This window comes from Toxorhynchites rutilus, chromosome 2 (assembly GCF_029784135.1).
Source record: "Toxorhynchites rutilus septentrionalis strain SRP chromosome 2, ASM2978413v1, whole genome shotgun sequence".
Lineage (NCBI taxonomy): Eukaryota > Metazoa > Arthropoda > Insecta > Diptera > Culicidae > Toxorhynchites > Toxorhynchites rutilus.
Window position 1 is genome coordinate 21638762 of NC_073745.1, and position 22526 is coordinate 21661287.

Genomic DNA, 22526 nt, shown 5'->3' on the forward strand with positions numbered 1-22526 from the left:
TTGTCAATTTTCAATAAAATACTGGAAAAATAACTAACTAAAAGAATCACATCAAAGTATTGTATGACTTGCAGTATGGTTTTCGAAAAGGGAGTAGTACATCTACCGCAACTGCTGAATTGTTGGATGACGTTATAAATGGAATTGATTCTAAGCAAGTAGTTGGTGCGCTTTTCTTAGATTTGCGTAAAGCATTCGACACTTTGAACCACTCCATTCTGCTGAAAAAACTCGATAGCTATGGAATCAGGGGTGTTGCAAACGACGTGATTCGCAGCTTTTTGTCAGGAAGAAAACAGTTTGTAGCAGTAGGTTTTTCTAGCAGTTCAACGAAGTCTATTGGAGTGGGCGTACACCAAGGGAGTAACATAGGTCCGTTATTATTTCTTCTGTATGTTAACGACTTATACAGGCTCCAGTTGAAGGGAACTCCGCGTCTTTTTGCAGATGATACCGCACTTTTCTATCCCCAAACTAATGTTGAGCAAATAGTCTGTAGCATGAATCATGATTTGAAGTTTCTTTCTGAATACTTCGCAGCCAACCCTCTTTCACTAAACGCCTCCAAGACTAAATGTATGTTTTTTTTATTCTTCTAGAAAATCTCCCACAGCACAGCAGTGTTATGCTAAATTCATGTGGAATGGAATAAGTCAAATCATTCAAGTATTTGGGCTCTGATTTTGGACTCAACACTCTCTTGGTTTGGTCACGTCGAATATGTTGAGAAGAAAGTTTCATCTCTTTGTGGAATAATTCGCAGGGTTAGCCAATTCGTATCACGCAGCATTCTCTTTAAATTTTATTTTGCTCACGTCCATTCCTTAACTATCTTGTTATAGCCTGGGGTCGAGCATGCAAATCTCACTATATTTAAAAAACCAGTATTGTTCCCTACTCTGCAACTATCTACAGACAGTTCCCATAACATTCTTCCAGTAGTTAGCCTTTGCGACATGCAATCAATTATGTTTGTTCACGACACCCTTCATAACAACAACTTCCATCATTCTATCCAGATACCTTCCACTAGCCATAGTTATCCGACCAGAAATTCTAACAATTTAAGATTATTAAGAGCACACACACAGTTTGGTCAGAAGAGGATTTCAATTGTTGGTCCGAATAATTATAACGCATTGCCTACTGAACTGAAACGAATTAGCAATCGCAGCATATTCAAAATCAAACTTGAAAAGTTTCTTAAGGAAAATCTACATGACATCCTTGGTTGAGTAACATTAGTATGATCTACCAGAAACCTTAACAAGCTAACAACATAAATGTAAATGTAAATTTGTAATGGTTTTATATGTCTTATACCAGTGAGTCCCTTAAAAGGAATCTTTTTCCACTGGGATTTCACACCCATTTCAAATAAATGACTTTAGTTGTCACACATATTTTTTATTAATTTTTAGTTTTCTTCTCAGCTCATTTTTATTAGTTTATTAGCTTTTTTCTGTTACATATTATTTTTTTTTGCTGCACAGTTCGAGCTGAGATAGTTGCGTCCACTACAAAGGGGTTCATTCGAGCTCTTTGGTGTGGGGGATAGCGGAGGGTAAAAAAAAATAAAAATGACTTTTCATGACATATCTACCAGGCATGCTTGCAAAGAAACCATCGGTAATGAATCAATAGTCCGACATTCTTAATAAGTATTCGAAGTTTTATAGTTTTCCGTATATAGAATTTGAATTTGAATTTGAAAAATTAAAAATCTGAACCATAAAATTTTAATCGAAATTTTAACGAAAACAGAAATTGAAGATAAATCAAATTCTGCCGTCATTATCAAAAATTTTTCATTTTCAAGAGACAGAAAAGCTGGTTCTTCATCAAATATCCATTTTCGCAATTATGATACAGTCACATACAAGTGATAACTCGACCTTTGATTGCCTGTTTGTTATAAATTTTTGTATAAACGGTATCCAAATTTAATACTGCATCCTTTCGAGCAACCTATTCAAATTGTCCATTTTTTGCAGTTTTTTTAAGGGTATTCTACAGTTTTCGACTTCGGTCCCTACTACATTCGTAGCCGTGATGAGGTCCGCAAAATAACGACCGGAAAATCTGTTGTTAAGCGTCTTTTTCATCACTTCTCATCTGCGACGATATTAAATTTGGGGCATATTTTTCGTGTGATAAGTTTTTGATTAACGAGCAAACGATTTTTTTTTTTATCTCGGCAAGTGGCCGAGACCGGAACGCCTCCGTCGATTACTAACCTGACCAAACTTATTTGATTATCATTTAGCGCATTTTATGTTTTTGTTCACCGCGTTTGAGAAAACGTCGCCTTCGAGAGAGTGCGAGGGTGTGCAGTGGTGAATAATTTCGTTACATGGCATGATGCGTGGTTTGGTTTCGTTCGAGCTATCTTCTTTTCCTCTTTTTTTTTTTGAAAAGCGAAGGGAAAGTGGAAATTGACGTTGCCGGTCGTGTCGCCTTCGACGGGAACACTTCTCTCCGTGATTTCCTCCGTTTTTCTTCAGTGCGGGTATAATAAAATTAGGAGCGCTAATGGAACGGTTCCTTGCTTGGGGCCTCGCAGGGCATTCAGGGCCCGATGAAAAGAGGTGCAGAAAATTGAGCGTTCACCCGAAAATTAAAAAGCCGGCGTCGGAAAGGAGGATTTCCTTTTTTGTTCCAGCCGTGATGGAGTGTCTGCGGGAGCTCTTGCTTTTTTTTTGCTAACATCGACATTTAATTGATTTTTTTTTGCACTGTCCGTCAATGGTGCGAGGATCGGTCTGAGTTCTGGCGCCAATCAATGTTTAGGCTGAGCGTCTGAAGAGGGTTGACTCACGAAAGTCTTACACCGTTTTACATACGAAGAATAATCGAGGAACCTCTCCCTGTTCAACTGAAAAATAAATTTTGATATTGCTGAAGTTAAAGATGAAGAAAAACGTCATCGAAAAAAAATCATAAAAAAATTTTCAATTTAAAATTTTTAAATTTGACACATTTGACTTTGTCCCTTTTTCAAATTTTCTAAGCATTGACATAACGAAATGTACACAATATTATGCACGAAGCATTTGTTAATCTCCTTATAAACGTATCACTCACATCCGGTCGCAGTTGGACAGTAATTCTCTCGTGATGGTGCAAACTGTCTAGATGAACAATTGTGGCTTTCGGAGCCACAAAACCGGACAAAAACAACAACACAATGAGATTGATTTAAATTTCTTCAGGAAGACCACAAACGGTCCCCAGGTAGCACAATTTACACCGGAGCCATGATGGAACCGAGCTGGGGCTGTTGTGAACGGATGCGATGGCAAGAAACGAACCCATTCCAGTGACTAGGCACTGTCCTTAGTTAGTTAAGCTTAAACACATGGGTCCATTCACACGCGAAACCGAACTTTGTCCTGGATGTCAACCAAACTCGAATAGATTTAAATACGTAAAACGGAAGAGCGCTTCCGAGGATTTTACAGATTATGCTGCATATAAAGGACTTTGTAGTGGGATGCTTGAGGAGTGAAATGGGTAAACACGGTAACTAGAAAACAACAAATGGACACTTTGTGTATCTCCATTCATGTCAGTTGGTAGACTCATGTTCCCTTTACATGGTCAAAACAAAGTCCAAGCAAATGCATCTGCTTTAACGTGTTTGTAGGTATTTTCATTAGCTCAGACTGGAGGATTACAACTTTCTGGAGGCCAACAAAAATAATTCGTATTAATTTCATGACGTTGTTGATTTATACACACCATTCCACCCTCGTGCACAGTTGGCAGTATCTTTTTGGGTCAGCTATTTTTGCTCACTTATAAATGAACTCTCTTCTGTTGTCAGTGGGCAGCGAAATTCTGTTTACGTTGTAAACAGCGGGGCGAAGACCGGCCCATCAACGCAAACTACCCACTTATTAATGGAGTTGTTTTTGAACCTGAATCCCATTTCCATCCATTTCGTCTGTCTCACTCATATCTCCCCGTCATCTCGTTCCAGATAATGTTGTTATGGTAATGGATCTGAAGGCTGGCAAACATCTCGTGGCACCAGCAATAAATAATATCAGCTGCTCGAACAATCGTTTCGCCGGCCATTTCTTCGCCCAGATTGGTCCGTTGGATGTGCTGCAGGCGCTCTTCATAGTACTACTAACGTTTCTGGTGATCAGCGCGAACCTGATGGTGATCGTGGTCATCAACAGCCGGCGTTATGCGGCCTACATACACCCCCAGCCGCGCTACCTGCTAACCTCGTTGGCTCTGAACGATCTCGCCATCGGGCTGCTGATCATACCCTTCGGGGCGTTACCTGCCTTACTACACTGCTGGCCTTACGGTGAAATTTTCTGCCAAATTCAGGTGAGTTCAGCCATATACAGCTCCACGTCCTTGACATTATTAATTTTTGTTATCCCTCCCTGGCAGGCTTTACTTCGTGGAGCTTTATCACAACAAAGTGCTGTTATCTTAGTTTGTATGGCAGTCGATCGGTATCTGTGTGTGCTGCATCCCCGGATTTACTACAAGCGGTCCAGTAAAAAGGTAAGTGAAGAATCACAGTTTCCGTCATCGACCCGATTAGTGTCAATGCGACACACTTTGGGATGCCGAACCAAATCGCGGCGCTTTTTAGAGCGTGACAATTGAAGTGTTCTTCCTTTTGACGGCGGAAAAGATTCAAATAGCACAACCACGGCACGACCAAGGGAATGAAACATCAGCAGAACCGAACAAACAGCAGCAAACTTTTGCGAGCGTAATTCCCGCCATCACGGCCAATTGATTCCGGAGAGGAAAATGTAGTGGAAAGAAATTCGGGGAAATACTGTCGGCACTCGAGTACCATAAAGAAATTCGGCATATTATGGGGTGTTCCGCATTGCTAATTGGGATCCATGATTTGTTAGTTTTCACAGGGCCAAAGTTCGGTCTGCCGAAGTGAGTTTTCTTCACTCGATTCTTGTGTATAATGTGTACGGATTTGGCATACTGATTCGCAATAATTTTCAATGATTTTGAAAGTTCGCATTATTAAGTCTTTTGTACCTTCCTTGTTGCTAGCAAGCATTAAAATTGGTTTCTTGAGGATGTTTTTATTCTTTTTATGGAATTCAGTGCTATACTAACAGGTGATTTTTTTGCTATCTGGTTTTTCAGTTCAATGTTCTTCACAGATCACGCGTGATTTGTGCCATGTATCAAAATTAAAGTTGTGTTAAGTTGTGTAAATTCATTTTGTACCAACAAACACAACGAACAACGCTTACAAATCATTGTTTTTTTATTATCAAAATTAACGCTTTGTTTAAAATGTGTATTTTTTTTGTATTATCGAAAAATTGTCTTTGGTGATGAAGCAATTTTTTTATTGACCTGATACGTAATAAGTAAATATGCCATGTTTGGTGAAATAAACCATCACAAACAATACAAGAACTGCCAATGGATCCCGAAAAATGAACTAAAGGGTGTGTCACATCAAATTGCATCACGGAAAAAACGCTGTAGAAATTCGCCCAGTAGACCGATCCTTTTGAAAATTTTAGACAGTAAAATAAAAACTATTAAACAACTTTTGGCATTTTCTTTTTATTCATACTTCGAGCCTAAGCCCGTATGCTCGCACCTTCCTCTTTACCCCGTCCATAAGGTTCTGTACAACGTCAGGTTGTAGTTTTTTTTGAACAGAAATCCATTTTCTCTTGAAGTCCGCCTCCGATTTGACAACTTTTGGGTTCTTCCGGAGGGCCTGCTTCATAATCGCCCAATATTTCTCTATTGGGCGAAGCTCCGGCGCGTTGGGCGGGTTCATTTCCTTTGGCACGAAGGTGACCCCGTTGGCTTCGTACCACTTCAACACGTCCTTTGAATAGTGGCACGAAACGAGATCCGGTCAGAAGATGGTCGGGCCCTCGTGCTGCTTCAATAGTGGTAGTAAGCGCTTCTGTAGGCACTCCTTCAGGTAAACCTGCCCGTTTACCGTGCCGGTCATCACGAAGGGGGCGCTCCGCTTCCCGCAAGAGCAGATCGCTTGCCACACCATGTACTTTTTGGCAAACTTGGATAGTTTCTGCTTGCGAATCTCCTCCGGAACGCTGAATTTGTCCTCTGCGGAGAAGAACAGCAGGCCCGGCAGCTGACGAAAGTTCGCTTTGACGTAGGTTTCGTCGTCCATTACCAGGCAATGCGGCTTCGTCAGCATTTCGACGTACAGCTTCCGGGTTCGCGTCTTCCCCACCATGTTTTGCCGTTCGTCGCGGTTAGGAGCCTTCTGAACCTTGTATGTACGCAGGCCCTCCCGCTGCTTGGTCCGCTGGACGAATGAACTTGACAAATTCAGCTTATTGGCGACATCCCGGACCGAACTTCTCGGATCACGTCCAAACTGCTTAACTACGCCCTTGTGATCTTTTTCACTGACGGAGCATCCATTTTTGCCGTTCTTCACCTTCCGGTCGATGGTTAGGTTCTCGAAGTATCGTTTTAGTACTCTGCTGACCGTGGATTGGACGATTCCCAGCATCTTACCCATGTCCCGATGTGACAACTCCGGATTCTCGAAATGAGTGCACAGGATTAATTCACGACGCTCTTTTTCGTTCGACGACATTTTTCCAAATTTACGAAAAAATTGACAGTGAAGCATGGCCAACGTGATCTATACACTCTTATCTGATTATAAGCGAAAGCTGAAGATATAATTCCTAAAAATTAAATTTCTACAGCGTTTTTTCCGTGATGCAATTTGATGTGACACACCCTTTATTTGGCGCAATTCGTGGCCCGTAGCAATCATTGGCCCGTACTTCTTTGAAGATGAAGATTAGAATAACGTTACTGTTAATGGTTATCGCTATCGTGAAATGATTGATTTTTGCTCAAAATATATGTGCTAAACCTAGTTCACATGTGTTTTCAACAATACGGTGCCAAATACCACAATAAAAAAACCCAGGGATAAGTTGAAACAGCGGGGAGAAACGACTTTTTTTTACACTTTGCTTCAGACGTTGGACTTCTACATGAATAAATGATGATAAATTAACAATTACATTTATATTTCTTTTCTCAGTATGTTGTACATAGACATGAGACAAATCAAATTTGTAAGCCATATTCGTTAATTTTTCAACATATTTGTCTCTTTCAAATAATACGCAAATTTTTGATTATTGTCTACTCTCTGATCCCTACATAACACGTAACAAAAGGTGATTCGCATGAAACTGTTTAGACTTATTTGGATTTATTTCTAAACCGGTCTTCCACGCTTCCACGCGAAGCGTCCAGAATAGTATTCTTGATTTTTTTTTTATTCGTATATTTATTCCCAGCACGCAGTGTCCATTTAGAGTGTATTGGACTACTCACTCATATCTCATGTGTATCAAAACCCTTTTTTTCATTACTTCATGTGTAATTCCTTCAGTTTAGTGTCATATAAATCAGTTGTAAATAGTTCGACGAGCATAACCGCACATTAAACTCATGATAGCTCAGCGTTTCAATTAACCCCACTTTACGATGCAAGTTGAAATCCGCAAATCCACATTTAATAAGTAAAAATTGATATTCTTCGGAACACCCAATGTAAACCTTTATTTTATACCGAAAGTCATCTGCCATACCTTGTATATGATGCATACAGATTTCAATCTAATGATTTTGTGACTTTTTAAGATAACTTTCAAGTTGAATTTAAAACCGTAGTTTCAACTTACTTCGATCTTGAGTAAGACCGTTTGGATGTGGATTTATTTTCGCGGTGCAATGCTTTCAAAGGTTGGATTTGGAATGGGTATAGCATTACATGGGATTTTCCTAATTTGCTTAATCCATTAACGACCAAACATTAAAAACATTTTTTTTACGAGAGCCATTGGTGTAATTTTGATTATTGATGCTAAAGAAACCTCAATGTTCAAGAATTATTTTTTCTCATCTTTCATTTTCATTTCTTTTCCTTCACTTTTTTGCAAGTACAAACACACTGTGAACAAAAAAGTCACTTCAATTAACAAATATATGGCATTCATAAATGCATTAATTTTGCATCCCGATATGAACAAGAACAGAAGGATGGGAGTCTCTGAGGAAACCCGAATTTATCCACCTATGGTGAGATATGAGATATGACCTTACATACTTTATGAAAACTCTTTTTTTTAAACGAGAAATATTGCTGTAATTTTCATTGTTGGCGGTAGAGAAACGTCAATGCTCGAGAATCATTTCTTTCCGATTATCCATTTCCCGAAAAATTGATCATATTTCAAAGACCTGCATTGCGAAAAAACAATGGCAATGAGGGGTGGGAGATTCTTATTTAGTGGAATATAATCGTCATCTGGGTTTTATTCGTCAATCAGATGGCCCACCGGATCCGGCGGAAGAATATTCACACCAATAGTCTCATTAAAATCGTCTTCACACGTTCCGATGACTACCTTCATCTGGAATTATAAGGAATGCTATCACCTGAGATTTTGGAACGTAAATTTTTATCAATATTTGCTAAATTAATAGATGCTTATAAACGATTTTTCAAACAGCTGGTACGAAAAGGGTTAATGTCAGCTTCCCAATTCATTTGAAATTCAAAAGTTCAAGAGGATTCGGTGCATGCTGTACAAACAGTTTACATCAGTGGTTTCCAATCAATTTTATCGAGAGGAAGGTTATTCATAATGAAAGCTTGATATCAAAGAATGTTCCTTCAGTTGATGATATCAATTATTCAAGGAAACAGTCAAAAATGGTTCACTGAGATTATGAAGCCGACTCATTTCCAATATTTGTTGCACCTTTCAAAGAATGCTGGTTGGATCATGCTCCTAGTTTTATTTTCCAGAAAATAGATCACAGATCTGCTATTGTGTCCAGGTCAATCAAGAATTCTGATTTTCCTTTCCATTAGCCATTGTGTGAAGGCCGTGCCAGATGATGGTGGGAGGGCGGGCGTTCCACTTAGGCACTTGTGGAAGGACACTAGCAAACCTTTATGTCCTTTGAAAGGACGGATTGGTTCCACAAGCACGATAACAGAACCACCTCGATCCCAAGTGGACTGTATCACTTCTTTGGCACTTCCCTCTGGATGATTGCTGGTCTTCCGGTGGAATCAGGATGATGATTTGCTAATTAACCCTTTAACGGGTACCGGCATTTATACTGCCACCAACGATTTTTTTTTTCTCTTATTTAACAATAAATTATCACTTCTAACCTTATGTGCTAGCTTGTTCTGATGTCTAGCAACATGCCTGGTTTTTTTGAGCGCGAAAAAATTAACAACTGCTCTTTTTGAGACATTTTTGTGTTAACAACTCCCAATTTAGAGCAGCAAGAGCACATTACCGGTGAAGTTATTGAAAAATAGTCATTTTGTTGATGTTTTCAATACATATGAACTGTTTAGGACCTGTTGAGTCCGATCATGAATTTTGTTAGTTGTTTTTGTTGAAACTAACATCAAAATTTCAATTACAAACACAACATTTTTACCATCAAGTGTTTTACGCTAGCCGGGCAGGTGCCACCAATGTTTTCAATGTTTTTGATTGTTTTGCGATTTGAAAAAAATGTTCTGTGTATTTTAGCATCTAAACATGTCGTTGTATTGGAGTTTGCTTTGATTACATGCCTAGCTCTCACGGCCCGTTAAAGGATTGAAGAACTAGTTGATGGTTTTGGCTTTATACAGTTTTCACTCACACGGTTAAAATACAAGGATTGTCTTTACTCAATGGTGGTTGAAAATGGAGTGAGAATGGTAAGGTAAGGTATTGTATTATAGAGACTTTAAACTTTTTCAGTTCATTCGTCTCTAGCCTTGAGAAAGGCCCTTGGAAAACTTTACTCTACACCAGCACTGAGAAAGGCACTCGATCCCTCGCCGTCCAGCAACGAAGTTGCTCAGTCGGTGTCCACGCAACGAATGATGAGAAAGGAATTAAACTTAAGGCTAATATGTACACACTTTCTCTATATACACGGAGTTTCTTCTCTTTCTCTCCCGTTACATTGGCTGGTGGTGATGTCGAGCGGGTGGGACATACCTTTCTGTTTTGCTCGCGTCACATTACGAAAACTTTCCGCTTAGCTCCGAGCAAGGCGCGTAGAAGTATATCCTAAGGTGGGCCAACTTGCTAAAACCACTCTTCAGCCATCTTGTAAGTCTACTGTGTTTTGTTTGTAAACAAAACACAATACGTTTGTGCCGAAGCTCGCTCGTGATCAGTCTGTCTCTTTCACGCTTCAAGGAAAGAATTCCCCTTCTGCTTTCTTCCGTACTGTTTTCATATACCCCTCCCCTAACCAACTTAGTGACGAAACGGCCTCACCTAGTACCATAGACCCGTCTTGGCTCCGAGATGAAGAATAGAAGGTGGGACGATTCACGGGTTTTGGTTGTGTTGAACTTTGATTGTGTTAGTAGCCAGGAAGATAAGAAGTTCACATAACAGGCATACCAGTCAGTTACTCAAATGGTATAAAATTGAATGTGTCAACGAATAACGTTGAAAGAGGATATACAGAAGCTAATTACAGATTTCCAAATCATATTTTTTGCATTATGAAAAAAAAATAACAGAACATATTACGAACTATAATGTTTATTTTCTTCTTTGATTTCAGAAATAGTATTCTAATGTCTACTATGTTTGGATTCTAGAGCAACTCCATGGAAGTTTGACTTTTGTCAGCAATTGTAATTACTTTTTTCCGAATTAGGGTGCCGAAAACTTCAGTCGTCTAAAAGTAAGACGCAAGCGGAAAACTTTTCGTCTCCATCTAAGTCATACGGAGTCAATAAAATTTATTTTTCAAGTTCATTTTACATGAAAAATAAAAAGTTTATTGGTCTGAGCCTAGGGGCACGGACGGGATCTTGACATAGGACTGTGATTGTGTGTAGTAATTGCATTTAAATTGAGTTTTTTTACTGTGCAAAATCTATTTTTTTCTCTTTTAATACATCAAATGGATGCCCTGGAAAAACCGTTTCCTGTATGTACTTGTATCCTTTAAACGGGTTAGATGACATAACGTGGTAGAATTCGGTACCACATTCTGTTCAAAAATGTACACAAAAATACCATTAAAGTCATTGCTACCCTTTTCTTCTGTTTATTCAATCATGCAGATGAAGACAAAGAGTCATCATGTATCATTTTTAAACACAAGTCTAAATAGTTAAGACCTACATAAATATAAGCCTGAGTCAAATCACACATCTATGACTACAAAAATATATTATAGATAAAAATAGCATTATGTCCTTCGTTGAAACGTTGTCCGGAACATTGTTTGTAATAGCTTTATAGCCCGGTAAGATCGCAACTACTCAAGCTATCATAATCTGATTTACGTGAGTATACCCTTTCGATCATCTAAATCAACAGCCAGTTAAATTCATTAATTGTATTTTTACATAACCAAACAACATTCTCACTATTATGACATCCTGGACCACAATTGCATAAACTGATAGTAGCAAGACCTATACGATAAAAATTTGAATTGAGCGCGAATGGATTGGGCAACGTACAATACAATAGCTGATAAATGCCTATTATCGGTAAATGGAGAATAACTCATTATACGCATCAACTCATATTGTGAGCTAACGCCCGAATCTAGACAAACGTTGCGTCGGGGAGGAAGCGAGTGGATAGTGCAATCGAAAGAAAATATATATATCGTCAATTTGTTAACTTTTTTTACTATATTCACTGTTCATGTTTTAAGCAAAAAAAAAAATACTGGATTAATTTCCTGTCTTCTGATATATAACATAACATTTATTGCAATAACCATTTTGAGTAATGTGCGTTTGAAAACTCTTAATAAATCGTTACATTTTTCGTAGAGTGACCCCCCTATATAGAAATCAAAGACATAGTCCTATGTCAAAACTTGCAACCATTTTCCCATGCACTGTCAAATGTTGACTATGAATTTGTTCGTTTACGTTTTTGGTCGACGTAAAGAGAAGTAAAATTGAACTGAAATCAAGTTAGAACACTTCAAAAATACTGAAATTTCAGTTTCTGTTAAAATGTCGGGCCTTTATGATTTTGAACGCTAGCATTGATTTAGGAAAAAAAAGTAGTTCGTTCATTTAATTTTCTTATTTTTACTTTTAATAATAACACTTTTCCTATGTAGTGGACTATTATAAGAAAAGTAACACACATAAACAAAATCTGTGACGTCACAAATTTAAAAAATCTTCCCATCTTTCATTTTCCATCTCGGCTTAGCTCGCTTAGCAGACATGTCAGGACATGTTGGGGCGCGAACACATTGCATATCAGTTTTGATGTATACATCTTGCTGTAATGTGTATCTACGATGCATCTTCAGTTAACGTACACTTGCTAAAGGTTTTCGCTCCAAATAATTCTCCTTCGTAATTTTTCATTCAACGAATTAGAACTCTGCGATGCCGGAAGTTGCTAACGAGCTCCCTGATTTGACCTTGTCGGCACAGGAAACGATGAAAATTAGTTGATTCGAGAAAACATTTCACTTTTTTAATGAAATATTACCATTGTCACTCACTATTTTTGCTGCGACAGACTTCGAGGTTATGCCTACCAATCGAGTTGGAAATTTATCAACATTTGTTAAACATTCTATACACTCAAATTCCCCAGTCCGTGAATGGTTTAAATTCACGGACTATGGAGGTATTCTCATTTTACAATACATTTGTTGTGCACATTCGTGTACTTAAGGCGGCATTCCATTTATTCGACATGCTACATGCTACAAGTCAATGGTAAACAACAATGGATATGATGCTTGCACAATTTTTCATTTCGTTTCCACCTCAGCCACTACACAGTAGTACGCGAACGCTCTAAAAGTCTTTCGAAGACAGTTTGCATGTAGAATTTGAAATATAAAAGTTAGAGCGAAAAAATATTTTTTTTCATGGTGACCCTAACGTAACATAGAAAAAAGACGCTATATCGATTATTTTAAGAGATACAGATAAACTTTGTTCTACAAAGATGTCTCAAATAACTGGGACTACAACATTGTCCAACAATGTTCACCTCTATCTCTAAAGATAAGAAAGTTATATTTTTTATTTCATCGACAATTTTGGTCACCCTATTTTTGATAACATAAAAATGAGTGCTCTATCATATGTAACAACTTTGTCTAAAACAGTTTTTGTCTAGAGAATAACCGTCAAGCTCTAAATGCTAATTTCCACTTAAATGCATCTCCTGGACCATTGTGCATTGACTTGTAGCATGTTGTATGTTGAATAGATGGAATTCCGCCTTTACATACCCGTGAGGTCAACAACGAGCCACCAATGTAGTGGTGAGGCACAATTTTTCTATAACGCTGTGAATCAGACACGCAAAAGCGGTCGCTCGAAATACAAATGCAATGAAGAAGAACCGTAACAAGAGCACAAACACCATTGGAAATGAAATATTGCAATTCATATGTCCAAACGATTTGATTTGTTTATGCTATTTCCAGCAAAATTGCTACCAGATAGTGTCACACTTACACTTACACTCATTGTTTTACAATTTAGAATAATTGAGAATTTTTTGAGTTTCGCGAAACAACCGATATGTTGATTAATATTAAGTTCACTCGTATGTATGCTGCATCTCTAGCGAGCGATTCACGGGCGATCAATTTACACAACAGGCTTTGCTATGGTAGGGGTTTATGAAAATAACATCACACCGATTCGATATCATTCGCGCCCGAAGGGTCCTAAAATGTATAATTTTTTTCATAGTAATAACTTTCTAGGTTGTTCCAAAATCGATTGATGCAAATATCCTGTAAATCCATCAAGAATGGACTGGCCAATAAACACATGAAATTGGACAATATGTTCCCGAAAGACGTAAACCTATGTCGAAAAATACGCTGCTTAGAACAATTCTGTTGCTTCCACATTCAAATTAGTGGAATTAATTAACATTAAACAAGTTATTTTATAACTCTTCATTAGCAATTATTGGTTACGTAAATCACTACGATGGGCTCCATGTAAATTGATCGAAACATATTTAATGGATTGGATTATGAACGCAAAAATAGATCATTTGCAACAATGTTAATCGTGTTTGCCATCAGCTACTCCCAAAGCCGATCTACTCCAGAATAATACCATCATCTGTGCCTGGTGGGATTGGAAAAAAAATCTCTTTTATAAGCCTCTACCTAGCAACCAGTCGATAAGGTCTAACATATACTGCTCGGAACAGGAAAAAATCAAGGCGACGATTCACGACAAACGTCAGATTATCGCTTGTTCAAGTCCCTGAAAAAAATTCTTTAAGGCAGAAACTTCTAATCTTTGGGCATTTTTTTTGTCATGTGAAACCAAACCAGTTCTGGGAGAAATTTCAGGATAACCCAACAGAATATACCCATCAAAACAACACATTTTTTACTGTGGGCTTCAAACAATCGTTTTTCAGACCACCAGCCATCATTCTTGCTTATTTTCGTATAATACAATCGAACCCAATAATATTATTTTCGCCTTCATGAATGGCGCTTTTCCAACCATGAATAGTTCATAATCAACCGTTTTTCAATGTTTCTCGCGCATACTAATATCTTAAAAGTCGATTTCACACTGTTAGATGTGACATATGAACAAAAAATGCTCACTTTCTTTTATTTAGACATTTTTCTTTTTCGGTTTTACTGCAAAGTTCTTGCAAAAAAAAAAAAAAACAATCAATGAGATGTAAAAGTTCTGATCGCAAATTTACAACAGAATTTGCGAACTGACAACAATTTTCGGACGTTTATCGAAATTCATAACATTTTAGCGTTCTGAAGCAAAGACGCAGCTGCAACACTGGAAGTGAAAGAAAATTCGGGTCTTTGAAATCTAACACAAAAAGAGTGTATTAGTTAGTTTACAATACGAAGATAGCAGGGATGAATAAACTCTTTACTGTTCGCTCTCATAAAAACAGAACTTATTCAATCGTTGTTTGACCATTGTGTGATTTTTCCTATCTGATTTCATTTAACGAAATCAAGACATACTACAACAAGGAAGCAAATTACATATTTTCAACGAAAATATCAGTACATATTTTAAATTCATTTATCCCATCCCGATGCAGAGCTTTAAAACTTATAAGAGTTCAATAGGTTGAAATTTATTTAAATTCCCTGCGACCGTACGACAACTGATTGACAAATTTTATCCAAGACGATATCTAAATCAACTAAAACACCACAGAACCCCGTACAATCTTGTTCCGTGGAGACATCATCGTGAAATTCTCTGACACACACACATATCGCATCACCAATGAGACAAGCAACAGCCGTTATCCTATTAAACTTTAGTCTGCATTCCCAATTCAATATGAATAACTCTATCTCCGGCATCGAACGGAACCTGTCGTCGAGATTGCCAATATCGGCTTTGTTGCTCGTTGTTTTCCACAAGAATGCCAGCGGGAAGCAGCCATCACATTGGCTCAATCATTTCCGTCTGCATATTTTCTCATGCTTTCCATTCTGCTCCCAGGTTGGTGCCCACCCACAAAGAGAAACACATGCTTAAAAGAAGGGGCACAAGACGGTAACCGCTCCTCGCTTCTGTTGAATGAAATTGATCTTCTGCCTCGATGCGCCCATCTAGTTCGATGTGGAGCCGTCTTCTGTTCGGAGGGGTTGGGTGGCTTAAACGGTATGATAAAGTGGCGTTTGAAGGTATTTATTTTCTGGTGGAAATAAGCTTTGAACTGACTACATCGTGGTTATGCAGTTAATTTGCTGAAGACAATGTGAAATACATCTGCCTCATAATACAGGCCCTCATTTGTGTTGGAGAAATTTTGGAGAGTAGATTTTAATTGTTTTAGATATTCAATCTGGAATTTTTAGCTTTATAGCATTTAGCACCAAAAAGCACCATAATGTAGACTATCTAACTGAGCTAAAATACAAACGAGGATAGATACCAGTAGGTCAGTAACAGGTTTATACAATTAGAAAATTTTCGCCGTCAAATGCAACCAGCTGTATCTGAATAAGTTTATTTTTCGAAGAGTTATGACTGTTTAAATATTGACAAAATTTTGCTAGTCTCATTCTTTATGTCTATCTCCTGTACATTTCATTGACTGCGCAACTGAAACGTTTGCACCAAACATTGTAGCCATTTGTTTGAACATGATAAAAACAATTCGCGCAGCCAGACCATAAGCAAACAAACATATTCCCTACTCAAAACGATAACCGACTCCAGCATGAATCGAAGCCATAACTCATTCGTTGGTATGAACAACAGCAATAACAACAACAACAGTGGGAGCAAAAATCTGTGTCCATGCGAAGCGGGGCGTCACTTTGATAAATTCGAATCAGGACAATCTGTTGGATGATTGATTGTTTGTCTATTTGGCATACGCATCGACCGCGTCGAGATTTGGGCGGAATAATGTTTACCCAACGGAAGGAAGGTAGTTTGCAGCCCTTCCATCTTTTTTTTTCGTCAAGATGGATTGGTGGATCTCAAGGTTGACAGGGATATCCCACTTGTTTGGACGAAGGCACGCTTGTTTTTGTGGATTCTGAAAGCACTTGTGTCCATTAGTGGCGAGGGGATGGGGGAAGTGTCGATGTTTACATTCGCCTGAGGGAGATGCAAATCCACTTTGCCGCAAAACAGGTACTGCCAGCCAAAGTTCATCGTAAGAGAATGGCCCACAAGTACGACAGCATTCCCATCGTACGGAGAGCTATGTCGAGACGAGAGGATACACAGACTCGGCTTGTACGACAAATGGGAAAGCACGTGAGCTTCACAATGTTGTGTTTTGCTCTCTGCAGCTGTGTATTTCGGTCATCGTGTCGAGCACATTCGCTAACATTGTTCCTGGTATCCTTCTCCCATCGCCGGTACGGGAAATGGACAATCAGCTCACTAGGCGAGACAACGGCAGACAAAACAGAAACGCCACGTTCTCACACAACGCCCACACGGTCGAGCCTGATGTTATCGTTTTGTACGAGATCAAAACGGACGCGAGACAATGTGTAACGAGGCGAATCTAGATGAGTATTGCTTGCGATGATATCATACGCGTAGTGGTCCTTTGTTTGACGGCACTTAGGGTGGATATTGGATTGCCATCGCACTCCGTCAATCGACTGCGCATCAATAAAGTGGTGCACTTGACTTTCGAATGCATATCACTTTCAGTTTATCATTTCGGGGGAAAACATAGGATCGATTTAAAAAAAAATTCAAGCGGAATCGGAGAATCACTGAGAACATTTTCATCCGGATGGCATCCCTCGCTTATGCGCTATTGTGTATCAATCAAATCTGTCAAGAGCCTTCAATTTAAATGTATCCATCATTGAATTTTCATGAAGGAAAATTGGCGGAAGAGCAGATAGGTGAAATGATGTCAAGGTTCAAATAGCCTTAACTCACCTACAATTAATTTGGATGCAACTACACTCTGTCCAACTTCTATAAGACCAGGTGATGATCATGCTGCTTTGTGCCGTTATAAAAAACAATATTTTAACTTATATTCCAGTGTGTAGGTATTGGTGACTACCATACATTGCCCGATTTTCATATGTGTGTGTGCAAGCGCTGAACGTAAACGAATGTTTTTGTATTTTCCAAGTGTCAAGTTTCTATAAGACCAGTTTCATTTTTCCGTTTTTTTAGTTGATTTGATCAATAAATCTGAAAAATGTAATCAAGTGGTGCTCTCTAACCGGGACAAGCGGGATATAGCTAGAACAGATTTGAATATCCCAAAATCGCTTATGCAAATAAAACAATATTTCAATTTAAATGTTACTCGGGTGACAATTCTCAAGTTTTGGTAACAAATCCTCACATAAAGAGAGCTTAAAAGGTAAAAGCTCCTCATCTTACACCATCTCACATCGGAAGACGTCTGAGTTTTGCCAAAACTCACATGAACCGACAGTGGCACATGATATGTTGTGACAAAGAAAGTTTACAAAAGAATACTTTTTGCTATATACCGTAACGAAAAGTTCTTCAATGTATAGGTTATCTTCACTGACGAAAAAAAGAAAATTAGAATGGTCTTAATGATTTCAACGGGTACTGGCGTGATTTACGAAGGAAGGAACAGTATTTTTCAACCAGGAATTTTGATGGAGGCTCGTGCATGGTTTGGGATTTTGTGCAACCGGAAACCTCAGGACAGCTTCCATATCATTCAAGGATTACATACATTTTCTGGAATCCACTCTCCTACCGTTTTTTTGCGTGGATATCGTCACAAAAAATTCACATTCCAGCAAAACAATGCTACTATTCATACCAGCAAAGAAAACTAAGCAATGGATTACAGACCAAAAATTTAATGTTTTGGGCTGATCGGCTCACTCTCCAGATTTGAATCCTGTAGAAAATCTTAGGGAGATCCTTGTACGCAGAATCTACACTGAGGGAAACCGGTACACAACGATTGAAGAGCTCAAGGTCGCAATTTCGGAAACATGGAAAAATATCGAGAAATTCGTTCAGCAGCATTTGGTAAATAGTATTCCAACACGAATTTTACAGGTTATTAGATGAAATGGCAAGGTTGTCAATTATTGACATGTAAATCAGCCGATCGTTTTGAATTTTTCTTCGATAATCCTTATGAATTTTGAAATGCTCTTATAGAAACTGGACAGCTGAAATTATCATATTTAAGCACAATAAATTGTGCTCCCTTGGCCGAGTGGTTAGCGTCATAACTAACATGCCGGGTGTTCGGGTTCGATTCCCGTTCTGGTCGGGGGAATTTTTCGTCAAAGAAATTTCCTCCGACTTGCACTGTGATCACGCGTATTCTAGAGCTTGCCACTCAGAATGCATTCAAGGCGTGTTATTTGGCATAGAAATCCCAACTGAGTACTAATAAAAATGACGCAAGTAATACTACGTTGAGACGGCGAAGTTCCTCTAGGAACGTTAGTGCCATTGAAGAAGAAGAAGAAGCACAATAAATAAACAAACAACTCTTTTGAACGAAATTGACGTTAAATATATTTTATTCTAAACATTCAACAATGTATGAATGTATTTGAATGTATTTTGTTGAAATTATAACTGTTTGTGTTGCAACGAAATGGAATCAGGGTGGTCTTATAGAAGTTGGACAGAGTGTAGTTGCAGTGAGGCAAAATCGAATCCATATCGATATGTACATCCAGCTTAAAACTTTAACAATGTCAATGGATGTTTAAAAAAGGAAACATTGACAACGTTTGTTCACATTAAATTGGCTTTATCACATGGATCTGGAAAAAAATCCTTGACAGTGACTTGTGAAGCTTCGAAGTTATATGCGCATATCAGAATGATTTCAATCATATCTCAAAACTGAATCTGATACAAAGTGGACGCAGATTATGGTTATCCCTGAATATTCTTTCGAAAACATTGCCATGAAAGATTAAGAGTATGGAAATCAAACTTTCATCGACACAATCAATACTGGCAATTATTCGGGATCTGATTTTATGGAAAAGGCTATATTTGGACAAATAAGCTTGATTCTTTGGATAGCATGAAACACGCAATTCACAAGTTCAGAAATAGGTTGATAAAAGTAAATAAATTACCATTTGATGCGTTGAGATTGAAAGAATCGATATTCGAAGAGTTGAAGCTATCTGGATTTTCACAAAAATTCACTTTTTCTCTACTCCCTATATAATTTTACGTAATATAGTGAGTAGTTCCTTGGAAATGGCATTTTAATTTTTTTGTAGAAAATAAAATCCGAATTTCAGATTTGCAAAAAATAATAAGAATAACCTCCACATTCGACTCGATATTTTCCATCTTGTTTCATTATGAAGATTAAGCTGGGAGGAGTAGATAAAGTGACATGGATTCGATTGTATTGCGGCCGTTTGTCCTTCCTTGCTCGGCTCAAAACGCACAATTGCTTTTGATTGCTTGTGGATGATCAAGAAAATATTTGACAATTTAGAACACATTATGTTGTCTATCTCCCCGCATGAGTTTATTCTGTTTCTTCTTCACCTCCCACCTCCCACGCTCTTTACCGTTATCAGGGTGGGCTAAGGTATAAACATCTTCGTGATGGGTTTGCACCACTTTATAAGGCCCCTCAAATACCATGAAAAATTTCTTCGTCATGCCCTCGATTTCAGATGAGCCAGCACCAAGTCTCCCACACTGAAGAACACTTTTTGAACTGGCGCGTTTCGATTTCGCTGCACGGATTTGTGTTTCATAATGGTCCACACTGCTTCTGAATTGACAGCTTGATTATCTTCCCCTTCAGGATAGTTGAATATTTTTTTAAGGAGATCCATAGGCTTCTTCCCGAATTGTAGCTCATATGGGGAGCAATGTGTGGATTCATGACAAGCAGCATTAATGAGTTCCGCGAACCTTCCAATTTGCTGTGGCCAAGTCCAATGATTGTTATGGCAATATGTTCGGCAAAGTCTGGACAGCTCTCTCATGACCCGTTCAACAGGATTGGCTTGCGGGTGTCTCACACAGGTGTGTACAAGTTTAATGTCGTTTGTTTTGCAATTCGTCGTCCATATCTTTGAGGTGAACTGAGTTCCCTGATCGCACAAGATTACATCGGGTTTTCCATGAGTTCCCATGTACGCCTCTATACGGCGCCACAGAACGGGCGCAGTTGGCCGCCGGATTCCGAACAAGGAGACATATTTGGTGAACACATCTAGAATTACTAGAATGTGTTTGACTCCCGACGTCCCTGCTGGCAAAGGCCCGTATAGATCCAATGAAATGATTTGGTTTTTTCTTTGTGGTAGTATACTGCGACAGGTGCCGGCCAATTTGAAATTAGCATTCTTCGACAGTTGACAAATGAGGCATTGTTTCACAAATGCTTTAACGTCCTTACGCATTCCCTTCCAATAGGACGATGATTTCGCTGCTTGGTGTGTCTTGAAGACTCCGAAGTGCCCCTTCCCATCGTGGAAATACCTTAGGGTATTGGCAACCATGGACTGCGGAATCCACATCCTCCAGGAAACATCCCCACTCATTCGCACAAAGATTATCCCGTTTTGCATTTGATAAGAACTTCTTCCTCGTTGAACAATGCCGTTTTGACACATCCGTCGATGGAGGTTTATCACCTTATCTTCTTCTTGTAACTTTTGAAGATTACTAAACATATCCTGAAACTCTCGCTCTGATCTGTCTATTTTGGTGGCAATGCGTCCAACATCAAAACTCAACTCTTTGTCTGATGCTCCTGATCCATCTCCTCCTTCAGGATATCGAGAAAGAGTATTCGCGATCGTATTGTCGGCTCCCCGGCAATATTCAACATCGTAATCGTATTGTTGAAGAAATAATACCCACCGAGTCAGTCGGCCGTTAAGTAGTTTGCACTGTTTCACAAATTGTAGCGCTTTATGGTCAGTAACTACTTTTACTGGTCGCCCTAGTAGGTATTGCCTCCATTTATCTAGTGCCCAGACTATGGCCAAAGCTTCCAGTTCCGTTACGGTATAATTAGCCTCTGCCGTTTTAAGGGTACGGCTGGCATAAGAGATGACACGAAAATTCCCTTGGGCGTCTTTTTGATACAATACACCTCCAATCCCCCTCAACGAACTATCCGTCTGAACATGAAACATTTGGTTTGTGTTAGGGTATCGTAACATCGTATGGTCAAGGAAAAGTTTTTTCAAATCCTTAAAAGCACTTTTTTGTTCGTCTAACCACGCCCAAGGTTGACCCGTTCGTAATAAATCGTAGAGAGGTCGAGCTATCATTGCAAAGTTGGGCGCGAATCTTGCTACATAGCTTACTAAGCCAAGGAAACTTCGAACAGCACTTACCGAAGTAGGGGTAGGATAGTTGTTGATGGCTGAGGTCTTTTCCGGATCAATTGATATTCCCTCTATTCCAATTACATGTCCTAGGAAAACCACTTGACCTCGGAAGAATTGCGATTTGGAGCTACTGACCTTGAGTCCAGCATCTCTCAGACGACAGAATAATCTCCGGATATGTCTCAAATGTCCCTCGAACGTGGTAGAATGAACCAATAAATCATCCAGATATTTTTCCGCAAACTCTAGGATCTCTGGTCCAAGAATGAGGTCCATGGCCCTCGAAAAACTGGCCACGGCAGTACTTAAACCAAATGGCAGGACATTGAAAACGTATGTTTTCGAATCATACATGAATCCGGTGTATTTCCGTTGTTCCGGTATGATAGGAATCTGCCAGTACGAGGCGGTCAAGTCAATGGATGAAAAATATCTGGCACCATAAAATTTCTGGAGAATTTCTTGCATGTTCGGCGGCTTTTCATAGTCCTTTACCAATACTTTGTTCGATCTACGAGCATCCAAACATATTCTGACGTCGCCATTTTTCTTCATCGCGGTTACTAGTGGGTTAACATAGGCAGTTGGACTTCTGGATACCACGCCCCACTGCTCCATTTGAGCTAGCTTCTCAGCTACTTTTGGTTTCCGAGAAAATGGAATTGGGAACT

At 38.9% G+C, this 22526-nt stretch overlaps 1 protein-coding gene across 1 annotated transcript in view; it reads left to right on the plus strand.

Moving 5' to 3' along the window:
• LOC129769628 (5-hydroxytryptamine receptor 1A) overlaps nucleotides 1-22526 on the plus strand; it is a 220886-nt gene that overhangs the window by 123369 nt on the left and 74991 nt on the right. Inside the window, exons 3-4 of the mRNA XM_055772008.1 lie at nucleotides 3983-4344; nucleotides 4411-4527. Of these exons, the coding sequence (XP_055627983.1) occupies nucleotides 3994-4344; nucleotides 4411-4527 (468 nt within the window). The 5' untranslated portion in view covers nucleotides 3983-3993. The remainder of the gene's footprint in view (nucleotides 1-3982; nucleotides 4345-4410; nucleotides 4528-22526) is intronic.